Source organism: Oncorhynchus mykiss, chromosome 13, assembly GCF_057628025.1.
Source record: "Oncorhynchus mykiss isolate SJ-2025 chromosome 13, ASM5762802v1, whole genome shotgun sequence".
NCBI lineage: Eukaryota > Metazoa > Chordata > Actinopteri > Salmoniformes > Salmonidae > Oncorhynchus > Oncorhynchus mykiss.
The window spans coordinates 50,048,871-50,062,720 of record NC_143034.1 but is presented as its reverse complement, the minus strand read 5'-3'; the positions used below and the strand labels follow the sequence as shown (position 1 = coordinate 50,062,720).

Sequence of the window (13,850 nt, the reverse complement as noted above, 5' to 3'; positions counted from 1 at the left end):
GTCCCCGTTTGGGTTATGTTATTTATAACATTACCTCCATAATCCTTAACCGTCAAATGAATAAACTTAAGAGTCCTGAACTCGTGCTACTGGGTTATAATAACGGTCTTAAAGCAACCCCATAATTCCAAATACCAGATGGTTGGCATGCAGACCTGCACTTATTTTTGGTTGTAGGTCTACCCTATGAACAAGGACTGCTTTTCAATCTTTCGTAAACCACCAATTCTGCTATTCATCAACTGACGTTTTCATTGACTACCTTGAAACCACTGTCGAGGTAAATCAGTGATACAATAGATGGCTTCAGAATACAGATACAAATTGACCAAGTATGGCTTCTGTCATGATTGCTGCGTAGGACGGCTGTGAGGATAGTTATGTTCTTGTTTCTGGGTCTGTGCAGTTGGGCCACAAAGCATCTCTCCGACATGCACATTACAGTCCTGGAGTTGCACACTCAGATGTTAGTCTTCTTTACTCGGTGAACGTGGCTCTGGAAAATCACCCTGGTTGACGCAGCCTGACTCCCAAGCCTCCCAAAGCCATGGCTGTGTTTGTCAACTCCAAAGGTTAAGATTTAAATATGACTTATCAATAAACACAAACCCAGTGAGATTTGTGAGGATAAATGTCAATACGAAATGGAGAGAAATCCCAATGGAGAGACTGACATGAGTATGGAAAAAGTGGAAATGTTAACTCTTAGTTTTGCCCAGTTCTCCCTCTGACTAGTCAGTGGGTAATAGGAGGGGAAGGTATGACTGGTGTTTAGGGTACATTGTATTGTGAACATCATGCTTGTCCAGTTGGGTGAAAATGTTTTGACACTGGGAAGTACGATTACCTGAGCTTGTCCAATAAAATCGGTTTACTGTTTCCTTGTCTTACAGCAGAAAAAGAGCTGATGAGGTTAAGGGCATCAGCACTGGGATACTTGTGGAAACCATTGGGTTAGGGGCACACCGTGGTGTTAGGGCACACCGTTGGGTTAGGGCACACCGTTGGGTTAGGGCAAACCGTTGGGTTAGGGCACACCGTTGGGTTAGGGCACACTGTGGTCTTAGGGCAAACCGTTGGGTTAGGGCACACCGTTGGGTTAGGGCAAACCGTGGGGTTAGGGCAAACCGTTGGGTTAGGGCACACCGTGGTCTTAGGGTAAACCGTTGGGTTAGGGCACACCGTGGTCTTAGGGCAAACCGTTGGGTTAGGGCACGCCGTGGGGTTAGGGCACACCGTGGTCTTAGGGCACACCGTTGGGTTAGGGGACATCGTGGCCTTAGGGCACACCGTTGGGTTAGGGCACACCGTGGCCTAATGTTTTACTGATGGTGCCCTTCACCCCCTCAGCTCCTCTACTGTACGAAACAAGGGGGACTGAAGAGGCCAGTCCTCCATCCTGTAATCAGGCTACAAGGTGACTTTGGTTGGATGTTACTGTCTCCTGGTCACAACCACTAGAAGCAGCAGTGTTATTGACTGGGGCACTGAGGTGAAACAAATTAGATGCCATGTAAAGGAAATGTTTGTGATTTTTAAATTTAGGCAGCAAACGTTGGCTGAACACCATTCTCATATGGCTTAAATGGAACGTTCATATCAATTTTATGACAAAGGAAACAAATGTTACCATAGAAATGGAACGTTGCTCAGATGGTTGCGTCATTTCAGCATATTGGAAACGATAAATCTGCACACCTCCATTGTGTGTTTGTTGATACTTTTAGTGCCCCTAATCTCTCTTGTGGTGCCTGCTGTCTGTAACCAGAGCGCTCTGGGGGAACCACCAAACGCGGCTCAGTCGACGGTGTGTCAGACACATTTAGATTTCTGCCTTCCATGTTTCCACCCACGCAGTCACCCTGCACGCAGAATGCTGCGGAAACCTGTGATTTTCCAAAATACAGGAGGGAGGGAGATAGAAAAGGTGCAGAGGACTGCAGCTTGAACATCAGCAGCAGAGAAAACAACGTTCTCCCTGTGCTACACTTACAGACATGAAGTGTGCCTATTCTGCAGGACCAATTCTGTTTATAATCAGTAATAGTGAAATCACAATTGAACACTCAATCAACCACAGACTTTTAGGGGGTTTACAAATCACCCCATTAAAATATTTTCAGATACAGGAGCTGTTTTTAGCATGAATACCTTTTGAACCCCCCCCCCCTTTCCACTACATGGCTTGCATTGCTGACTGTATAAAAGCTTTGGTAGGTGATGTGAAAAATGTAAGGCTACCTGCAATGTTTTATTAATCAGGAATCTCTATGTGGTGGCCGATGGGTCCAGCCCCTCTGGTTCCAAAGTTAAAATAAAAATCAATTGCTCTACCATGTACTCTCCATTTTAGTGGTGCCACATCCGTGGTGTCCAATGCCCATGTTCCGTACAGAAGCAGTATCAGCATCACTACTAATTGTGTTTGAAACAGAAGCCATGGCAGTGGATGGGGGTATGGGAGAGCGGCAGTGAGGAAATTGGACAGCCTTGTGGAAGGGTCATCTACTGGATCTTGCTCTCAGATATCCTCTCCAGCCCCTCAGCCTCATCAATATGGTCTTAAGAAGCGCCGAAATCTACTTATCTGGCTTTTAAAGTAATCGATGTTGCTCAGCTAGTCCCCAAAGTAAACCACAGTCTCCTCAAGGTCTCCAATTCCTAATACTTTAGATCATGTCATCTCTCTCTTCCACCTCGGCCCTGGAACAAACACACACAGAGAGACACTGCAGTGCAGGTTCAAATGGAGTTTAAAGGAGGATGATGCAGGTCGGTAACAGGCTCATAGCCAATATGAACATGCTGCTTCCCCACCACTGCAGCGCTGCAGAAAAAGAAAATGTAGACAGGTTATTTCTAGGTTGGTATCAAACCTCGTCATACAAAATACCTCACATACCCCGCCAGAGGTAAATACATCTATTACATCTATTACATTCTTATGCTGCATGGTGGCTGTTCTCTGACACCATAGGCATATGAGCATGTATGGACTACCTTCCACCACCCATTGTCCTACAGTAGAAATGATCAACCACGTATTTACTGATACACACACACACGTGATCACCACACACACACACAAAGTGAGTGGCCAGGCCAGATTATTATTCACTGTCAGAAAAGTGGTGTGGATTAATGTTTCATGGGCCTCCCTAAGAGGAACTCCAATTCCCAGAATTCTCTGGTGCTCACACTACACTACGCTACACTATACACAGCTTGGGACAGAGGCCAGACAGACACAGGGCTTTCTTGGCATGATATAAATAGAGGAGTCTTTCATGTGTTGGTGATGCATCAAAGAGCGAGAGCACTCCTTTTCCGGAATCATCTTAATATCAATATTGCAAAACATCAAATACCCAGCAGGCACTGGTTTATGTTGGGCTCTCTATCTCTTTCTCTCTCTCACAGACAGACAGACAGACAGACAGACATGCATGCACTATATTCAGAGGACTAATGTGAGATTTCTACAGGGGGATAAATGTGAATAATCTCCACGTTATTTCGCCAGCAGCATGTAATAAAGTTTATGAAAGTTCAGTCAGTAAGGCTGGTCTGAATGGATCGTCACTTTTCATGAATCTAGTAAACTCATATAGTTCACATTGCTTCCTATTTCACTTACCAGCAGGTATTTATAAGGTAGTGTCTATAACATTACCTCATTAGCACATTCGGTATTTACATGGTAGCTTTAATAAAGATACCTCATCAGCATAGCAGGTATCTATGGTAGTGTTCATAATGTCCCCTCATCAGCATAGCAGGTACAGTATTTACGGACAATGAGACATGGATTGTGTGTGTGCCATTCAGAGGGTGAACGGGCAAGACAAAGATTTAAGTGCTTTTGAATGGGATATGGTAGTAGATGCCAGGAGCACCAGTTTGCGTGAAGAGCTGGTCCCGTGTGGCTCAGTTGGTAGAGAATGTCACTTGCAACGCTAGGGTTGTGGGTGCAAGTCCCATGGGGGATAAGAATGAAAAATGTATTCATTCACTACTATAATTCACTCTGGATAAGAGTGTCTGCTAAATGACTAAAATGTAACAGCAACACTGCTGGGTTTTTCATGCTCAACAGTTTCCTGTGTGGATCAAGAATGGTCCAGCAAACTTGACACAACGGTGGGAAGCATTGGAGTCAATATGGGCTCACGTCCCTGTGGAGTTCTTTTGACGCTGTGTAGATTCCTTGTCATGTGCTTACAGGGCTCAGGTATCTCGGTTATGATTTGGAGAACACATTTAGACTTCTAAAATGTGAATATACAAGGTTCCATTATTTTTGTGTTAAAGGCCCAATGCGGCTGTTTTTTATCTCAATCAGTGCCGATTTTAGCATGTAAATCTTGGTGGGGCAAACACCCCCACATTTTGTAGATGCATGCCAGCAAAGCCACGACACAACACAACACTAAACAATACATTAATTGCACTATAACGGTAACAAGCGGTGCCCACAAACTGTTAGGGCCTACATAAAGTTATCCCAACAGCAGAGCTTTCTTTCCAACACAATGGAGTGAACCCTTACCACCGCTACACCTGGCTGTCAGCCAGCGAAACAATTAATTCAGCCTCGTTTACTGACTTTTTTAAAAACATAGCTGATATGGCTGACTTGCTTAAACAAATGTGGTTTCTAATGACAATTGAACGAACGATGAGCAGATAAGAGGCATTTCGTTTAAGACATTAACGAGCGAGCTAAAACGGACGTGGCGCAGCGGTCTAAGGCACTGCATCTCAGTGCCAGAGGCATCACTACAGACACCCTGGTTCGAATCCAGGCTATATCACAACAGGCCGTGATTAGGAGTCCCATAGGGTGGTGCACAATTGGCCCAGCTTCGTCTGGGTTTGGACGGTGTAGGCCGTCATTGTAAATAAGAATTTGTTCTTAACTGACTTGCCTAGTTAAATAAAATAAAGACAAAATATATAGAACTATGTTCAGCACTTTTGAAATGTGCAGAAAAATGGGCTGCTCTTAAAGTATTTTCCCTGTTCACCAAGTCAGAACCATAGGATAAATAAAGGGGGCAAAGAAGAAGACAATGAAATCTCTTACAATATTAGATGAGGACTTTTCTCAAAAACAGGTTGTAGGCTACATGTGCACCACTGAGTCAGAACAGTTAGAACTTTAGACAATATTAAGACGTGAAAATAGATCAAATTATTAGGGTGATGCACATGGGCAACTAACAGCTTATTACACAACATACACTTCGTATTACTTTCTTAGTTACAGTATACATATCTCCCTGGCATATTACATTATTTATGCAGCAGCATATAAGACATTTTTGGACTCACGCTGTGGTGACGTGCTTACTTAAACAGGAAGGTGGCGCAGCGGTCCTTCTTGGGCAAATTTTGGCATCAAAGAAAGAGAAAAATTGACAATTCCGGGTTGGATGACCGTTCAAAACGTATTTTACCAGTCTGAGCTGGTTTATTCCCGACTTCCCAGTTGCAATTCTTGCGGTTAGCCACGGGCACCGATTCCTTTCAAACCACTCATGGTTGAATTTGCGATTTCCAACTTGTTGCGTAATCTTTATGTCCAGTGGCCGATGAGCACGATACATTTTATCTATAATTTATCTTCATTATTTCGCTAGGATTAAAAAGGATTTGCAAGTAGAGTGTCAACTTGATTCGTGATGATGACTGCTAGCTAAGATTTTGGAAGGAAGATGTTGACATGATTAGTCCAATCAAAGCTACTGTAGATATAACGTGATTTGATGTCATGTTATCTGTGGCCAATGAACTTGAGCCTTATTGGAAGGGCACTACTAATGTAACTATGTGGCAGGATGCAGAGGGCTAGAATTTTTGATGTCTACCCTTACTAAGGACTGGTGACTTAGTTTCCCCATGAGTGACAGGACACTGATCACAGCACAGCACAACACTCCTATTTTCTGCTGGCTTGCACCACCACCACAGAAAGCACTGAGTTAGGCTGAAACACCTGCATCTTGGAGCTGCCTTACTCAAGAAAACAAAAAAGAGACCATGTTTGTATGCGGCTTTATTCACTCAATTATATATTTATATTTTTTACATAGTTTGAAAACTGATATGTGACTCGTATTAATGCCAAAATAACATGCAAAACAGGCAAGCCCACCCCCCCAAAAAAGATGTCCCACCTGCCCTGAATGACGGGCACTGATCTCAATATGAAATCATTTCTGGGTAACAATTAAGTTGTTACAATTAAGTAACGAAAATAGCTTCTTAGCAAAGAACAATTTCTCAAACAAGAATTTTGCTAGGACTGTCTGGGAGTGGTCTGAGTGAGGGGCCTGATTGGACGAGCCTAATGGGAGGGATATGTAACCTGAAAGGTTTGAAACTCTATTTGTTATTGATCTATTAACTTACACTGCAGGCCAAAACTCAACAAAACAGGCTGACATTTCAGGTGTTCTTTTCAAACAGCTCTTACACTAAACTGCATTTTCATAATTTTCACAATTTCACAGTACTATTCCAACCTCACAGTGTGGAAATACACTATATATGCAAACGTATGTGGACACCCCTTCAAATTAGTGGATTCGGCTATTTCAGCCACACCCATTGCTGACAGGTGTATAAATTAGAGCACAGAGCCATAAAATCTCCATAGACAAACATTGGCAGTAGATTTGCCCGTGCTGAAGAGCTCAGTGACTTTCAACGTGGCACCATCATAGGATGCCACCTTTCCAACAAGTCAGTTCGTCAAATTTCGGCACTGCTAGAGCCAAAATGTTGGACTAATTGCACTTGGCACTTGCACTATGCAACTGCACTTACTCTGTCTATTTGTTTGTAAATATCCTTTGCTACTTATTTTCATTTTTAGATGTGATGTGTTTTATGACTGCTGCAAGATGAATTTCATCTGAGGACATTAAAAGTTTTCTGAACCTGAATCTGTAAGTGCTGTTATTGTGTAGTGGAAATGTCTAGGAGCAGCAACGGCTCGGCCGCAAAGTGGTAGGCCCCAGAAGCTCACAGAATGGGACCGGCGAGTGCTGAAGTTCATCAAATCGTCTGTCTTCAGTTGCAACAGTCACTATCAAGTTCCAAACTGCCTCTAGAAGCAATGTCAGCACAATAACTGTTTGTCGGGAGCTTCATGAATTGGGTTTCCATGGCCGTGCAACCGCACACAAGCCTAAGATTGCCACGCGCGATGCCAAGCATCGGCTGGAGTGGTGTAAAGCTCGCCGCCATTGGACTCTGGAGCAGTGGAAATGTATTCTCTGGAGTGATAAATCACGCTTCACCATCTGGCAGTCCGACGGACTAATCTGGGTTTGGCGGATGCCAGGAGAACGCTACCTGCCCCAATGAATAGTGCGAACTGTAAAGTTTGTTGGGAGAAATAATGGTCTAGGGCTGTTTTCCGTGATTCGGGCTAGGCTCCTTGGTTCCAGTGAAGGGAAATCTTCACACTACAGCAAACCATGACATTCTAAATGATTCTGTGCTTCCAACTTTGTGGCAACAGTTTGGAGAAGGCCCTTTCCTGTTTCAGCATGACGATGCCCACATGCACAAAGTGAGGTCCATCCAGAAATGGTTTGTCAAGAGCTGTGTGGAAGAACTTGACTGGCCTGCACAGAGCCCTGACCTCCACCCCGTCAAACACCTTTGGGATGAATTGAAACACTGACTGCGAGCCAGGCCTATTTGCCCAACATCAGTGCTTGACCACACTAATGCTCTTGTGGCTGAATGGAAGCAAGTTCCCGCTGCAAATGTCCAATATTTAGTGGAAAGCCTTCCCAGGAGAGTGGAGAGTGGAGGCTGTTATAGCAGCAATGGGACCAACTCTATGTTAATGCTCATGATTTTGGAATGAGATGTTCGACAAACAAGTGTCCACATACTTTTGGTCATGTTGTGTATATATATAAAACACAGAAAATGACGTGTTTGACTGCACTGGGACTTTAAATGATTCATGTAGCCTATAGCCATCTCTCTCCACAGCTGTAGAATATCTAACTGATAAGCAAAAAAATATGTTTAATGTGAGAGCATTTCTGCAGATTAAAAAGCAAATGATTTAATGCTTTTATGGGTAAACAGACGTGCTCATATTACAAATACTTAATTCGATGGCGCACGGTGCCTGGAGATTTAATAAAAAGTGGAGCTGAGAATCCCTGATCATTATGCATCAGCAGATGAGACGATAATATGTTTAATGCTATGATTAACGGAAGGTTGTAGAACTGCAGTTGTGCTTGCGCTCTACAAACGCATCTTGCATTGAGAGTGCGCTTGGTTTCAACCCTGCGTGTCCAGATATGATCCAATTATGCTGAAAACGGTCAGAGAAATCTTAAGTGACAGCTCGCATCAGTGGAACGACTGCGACAAATAACTAAAACGGATACAACAAATATCGCGTTTTGTGAGAGGTGGTTATCCATTTACTACGGCTTACACTTTTGACCACGTCGGCAGTGCACTGAAAGCAGACAGTGGTGAAAAACGATTTAGTAGGCTATTAAAATACATCAGTTCTTTTGATTTTATGTCGAGGGCTTTCCAGGAGAATATCGTCAATATGAGGGAATTAATAATACGTTATTAAATTCCTTTCAGTCCAAAGAGATAAACCAACTGGACAGGAGCCGCGAGTGTGGGCTTGCTGGAGAGAAAAAAAGAGAGTGAGAAAGAAGCGAGAGACTGGATGGGGTTGATGATGCGTTATGGTTAATGTAACATTTGTCGTCAATCTGGAGTTCAGACGTGACAATGGACAGATAATGGAAGCAGCGACTACAGGACTTCGAGAGTCAATGCTTTTCTGGTAGCCTTTTGCATTTGATAATGCATTGTGTGAAGAAGAGCGGCAAAGGAAATAACGTCGCGTGGGTTTTTGATACAGGCACAACCACAACTCCAAAGACAACCGAAATTATGTAATTCATGGAGATGTTCTATTGCTCGAAATCTAATTTAATCTCAAACTGAAATAATTGGATCAAGCATTTTAATATAGGGGAAAGTCGAGACAGTAGGCTCCGCGCGTGCGGCTCAGCCTATGTAGTTCCAGATGCACGACGGTATTCTGTGTTACTTTTTATGGCTACAGCTGGAGACCGAACGGTTACGAGCGAGCTTTGACAGACATGTGCGGTCGAGAGCAGCAATAATATCCCTCATCGCACAGGAGCCAACGGTCTGTGATTCTGCAATAAGGAGCGGATAAAAGCAATAGATTGCTCTGTAACTAAAGTGATCAAGTGCGCAATGGGCGACAAGGCGTCAAACTTCAGGGGAAGCACCCGTGAGGGGCTATCGTCACCTACCAGACGGATACTTTAACGATTGGCGAAGCTCTCAGCAAAAAATAAGGGAAACGTTTTACATTTAGAAGAGAGATTAACTTTTGGTTGGGAATTTAATTGGATAAACGGTAGGCAAAAGAAAGACACTTTCTGGGTGAATTTAGTCACATTCTCTGCCTGACAGTACCACTGTGATAATGGCTGAAAGGTTTACATGTTATTATTTAGAATATTACATATAACATCGGACTGCACTTGACTTGGTCACTTTTGTCTACACAATTACACAGGGTAGGCTACGATTAAGTGGCAATGATGGACGCTAATAGGTTAGTAATTTGAAGTCAAAGAATATATAGCCATATTATTATTTGTGTCAATAAGTTGAGATATAAAAGGGATATTTTAATTTGCACTATGATGGAAGTACCACCACCATGCTCGAAAAAGAGCCTTTCTCTCTCGCTTCCCGTTCCCCGGGAGCAGGCGACCCTAAAGCCTCCGCAACATCTTTGGAGGCAGCCACGGACCCCCATCAAAATCAAACACCGGGGATACTCTGACACCGACCGCCATCACCACCGAGGGATAGAGCGCTCTAATGCCATGGACACGAGCGACAGACCGGGGCTGAGGAAGTGTCGGATGTCCTGGCCATCCTCGTTCCAAGGAACCACGAACCCATCCATCGGCAATTGTGTTGGAAATAAACGGTATGACGTGCATCCAACAAACATTTCCAAACATTACAATCGCCGTACATATGCATAAATAGAGCCACTAATAATGAGTGGGTGGTGCTCTGTGTTAAAGTATGCCGGAAGGGTTAACTGATATGAGGTGTTTGGTATTGGGAGGCGGGACGCGTGGGTTCTCGGTGGTGATGCTTTATGCGTCTTGGGCATGTCAGAGAACATGAGTTTAAGCACTCGGATTGGCACTGTCTGTAAACCCGCCCGCCCACACAAAAACAGGAATAACAAGTGAAAACATCAATAACGTTTTAAGAGTAGCCTAGGCCTATATGACCATGACAAACACATCATATAGATAACAGAAATACATCTGTTTTGCGCGTTTCTAATGGATTCAAAGGTCTAGTGGGTGCGTTCGTGCGTGCATACTTGACTCAGATAATCTTCCACTGAAACGTTCGGCTATTTGCAATGTAGGCGTAGCTGATACACCATCCATGGGTACAGTTCACATAGAGGTCGGGCATCTCCATGTAACTTACCTGGACAGGTCAGGTGCATCACCTGCAGGCAGCGGTTCTCATTTCAGGGCTTGCGTGCCTCAGTATGATATCATCTTTCTTATTGAATTGAATAATGAGAACCAGCAGATTCTGTTGCCCTGAAGGGTGGAACTGACCTGGGTTGGGTTGGCTATAGCCTCGGTAGCGTAGCTATACCTCAAAATCACTCTGTTGTCACGCCTTCTTGGAGGTCTGGGGACTTTCTATTAGCCGAAACGGCTAAAATGGTACGCTGGCTTCCAGCTGCTACATTTTTATTGGATGTTACATTTCAAGAAATCGTATAAAGTGTTTATTTGTCATGTACTCCCCTGCTATTGGGAATTTACTCAGTCATTATTGTTTACGATTTCATTCAGGATGATCCATAATCATTGTAGCATCCACATGAGTGTAGAAGTGTTTATAAACATATTCTATTCTTATTTACAATTAAAGTGATTCCAAAATGACACAATACATTATTTATCATTCATTTCAATTTGGCACAAAAAAAAATCTGAAACACAACCAAATCAAACAGCAAATGCATCCAGAAAATGTGTAAGAGTCAGAAGTTTGATGTAGGCATTGTGTACTATGAATATGGGACCAAATACTTCTCCTTTGACTACTTTAATACACATATAAGTGAATTTGTCCCAATACTTTTGGTCTCCTGAAATGGGGGGACTATGTATAAAAGTGGTGTCATTTTGAAACTGTTCACCGATATGGATGAAAATACCCTCAAATGAAAGCTGACAGTCTGCACTTAACTTCAAAGTCATTGTATCATTTGAAATCCAAAGTGCTGGAGGACAGAGCCCAGAAAAAGTCACTGTCCCAATACTTTTAGAGCTCTGGGTATAAATACTAAAAAGGTATGTACAGCAGTAGTTACAGTGCCTTGCGAAAGTATTCGTCCCCCTTGAACTTTGCCACATTTCAGGCTTCAAACATAAAGATATAAAACTGTATTTTTTTGTGAAGAATCAACAACAAGTGGGACACAATCATGAAGTGGAACAACATTTATTGGATATTTCAAACTTTTTTAACAAATCAAAAACTGAAAAATTGGGCGTGCAAAATTATTCAGCCCCTTTACTTTCAGTGCAGCAAACTCTCCAGAAGTTCAGTGAGGATCTCTGAATGATCCAATGTTGACCTAAATGACTAATGATGATAAATACAATCCACCTGTGTGTAATCAAGTCTCCGTATAAATGCACCTGCACTGTGATAGTCTCAGAGGTCCGTTAAAAGTGCAGAGAGCATCATGAAGAACAAGGAACACACCAGGCAGGTCCGAGATACTGTTGTGAAGAAGTTTAAAGCCGGATTTGGATACAAAAAGATTCCCCAAGCTTTAAACATCCCAAGGAGCACTGTGCAAGCGATAATATGAGATGCAGCCAAGAGGCCCATGATCACTCTGGATGAACTGCAGAGATCTACAGCTGAGGTGGGAGACTCTGTCCATAGGACAACAATCAGTCGTATATTGCACAAATCTGGCCTTTATGGAAGAGTGGCAAGAAGAAAGCCATTTCTTAAAGATATCCATAAAAAGTGTTGTTTAAAGTTTGCCACAAGCCACCTGGGAGACACACCAAACATGTGGAAGAAGGTGCTCTGGTCAGATGAAACCAAAATTGAATATTTTGGCAACAATGCAAAACGTTATGTTTGGCGTAAAAGCAACACAGCTCATCACCCTGAACACACCATCCCCACTGTCAAACATGGTGGTGGCAGCATCATGGTTTGGTCCTGCTTTTCTTCAGCAGGGACAGGGAAGATGGTTAAAATTGATGGGAAGATGGATGGAGCCAAATACAGGACCATTCTGGAAGAAAACCTGATGGAGTCTGCAAAAGACCTGAGACTGGGACGGAGATTTGTCTTCCAACAAGACAATGATCCAAAACATAAAGCAAAATCTACAATGGAATGGTTCAAAAATAAACATATCCAGGTGTTAGAATGGCCAAGTCAAAGTCCAGACCTGAATCCAATCGAGAATCTGTGGAAAGAACTGAAAACTGCTGTTCACAAATGCTCTCCATCCAACCTCACTGAGCTCGAGCTGTTTTGCAAGGAGGAATGGGAAAAAATGTCAGGCTCTCGATGTGCAAAACTGATAGAGACATACCCCAAGCAACTTACAGCTGTAATCGCAGCAAAAGGTGGCGCTACAAAGTATTAATTTAAGGGGGCTGAATAATTTTGCACGCCCAATTTTTCAGTTTTTGATTTGTTAAAAAAGTTTGAAATATCCAATAAATGTCATTCCACTTCATGATTGTGTCCCACTTGTTGTTGATTCTTCACAAACAAATACAGTTTTAGATCTTTATGTTTGAAGCCTGAAATGTGGCAAAAGGTCGCAAAGTTCAAGGGGGCCGAATACTTTCGCAAGGCACTGTATATATGATGAGCTATGTCGAGAATACAGTATGCACATACCCCGAGTATACCAAACATTAGGAACACTTTCCTAATATTGAGCTCACTTTATCGGGGCATGGGCTCCACAAGGTGTCGGAAGCTTTCCACAGGGATGCTGGCCATGTTGACTCCAATGCTTCCCACAGTTGTGTCAAGTTGGCTGGATGTCCTTTGGGTGGTGCACCATTCTTGATACACACGGAAAGCTGTTGAGCGTGAAAAACCCAGCAGCATTGCAGTTCTTGACACAAACCGTCATAGCCGCAGGAAGTAGGGGTGTTGAGGGTGCTGCAGCATCCCTGAAACATCAGAATTTACATTTTAAAAAAAAAATAAAAAAAAAAATATATATATATATATATATATATATGAAGAAAAAATCTCACAAAAGTAGTGCCTTTACTAGTCCTGTATTAGTGGACCGATATACACCTATGTGAGAATGCTGTTTATTGACTACAGCTCAGCATTCAGCACCATAGTGCCCTCCAAGCTCATCACTAAAGCTCAGGACCCTGGGTCTGAATACCTTCCTCTGCAACTGGATCCTGGACTTCCTGTCGGGCCACCCCCAGGCTGGTGAGGGTAGGCAACAACACGTCCGCCACACTGGCCCTCAAAATGGGGGCCCCTCAGTGATGCGTGCTTAGTCCCCTCCTATACTCCCTCTTCACCTTACGACTGCGGGACCGCGCACGACTCCAACACCATCAATAAGTTTGCTGACGACCCCGCGGTGGTAGACCTGATCACCAACAACGATGAGACAGCCTAGGAGGTCAGTGACCTGGCAGTTTGGTGCCCGGACAACAACCCTACCCTCAATGTCAGCA

General features: G+C 43.3%; 1 protein-coding gene across 1 annotated transcript in view; it reads left to right on the top strand.

Moving 5' to 3' along the window:
• The first annotated feature begins 8,198 nt into the window (after positions 1 to 8,198).
• The window catches only part of LOC110486363 (3',5'-cyclic-AMP phosphodiesterase 4C), a 97,938-nt gene continuing 92,286 nt past the window's right edge, over positions 8,199 to 13,850 (top strand). The window contains exon 1 of the mRNA XM_090196459.1: positions 8,199 to 10,039. Within this exon, the coding sequence (XP_090052585.1) occupies positions 9,744 to 10,039 (296 nt within the window). The 5' untranslated portion in view covers positions 8,199 to 9,743. The remainder of the gene's footprint in view (positions 10,040 to 13,850) is intronic.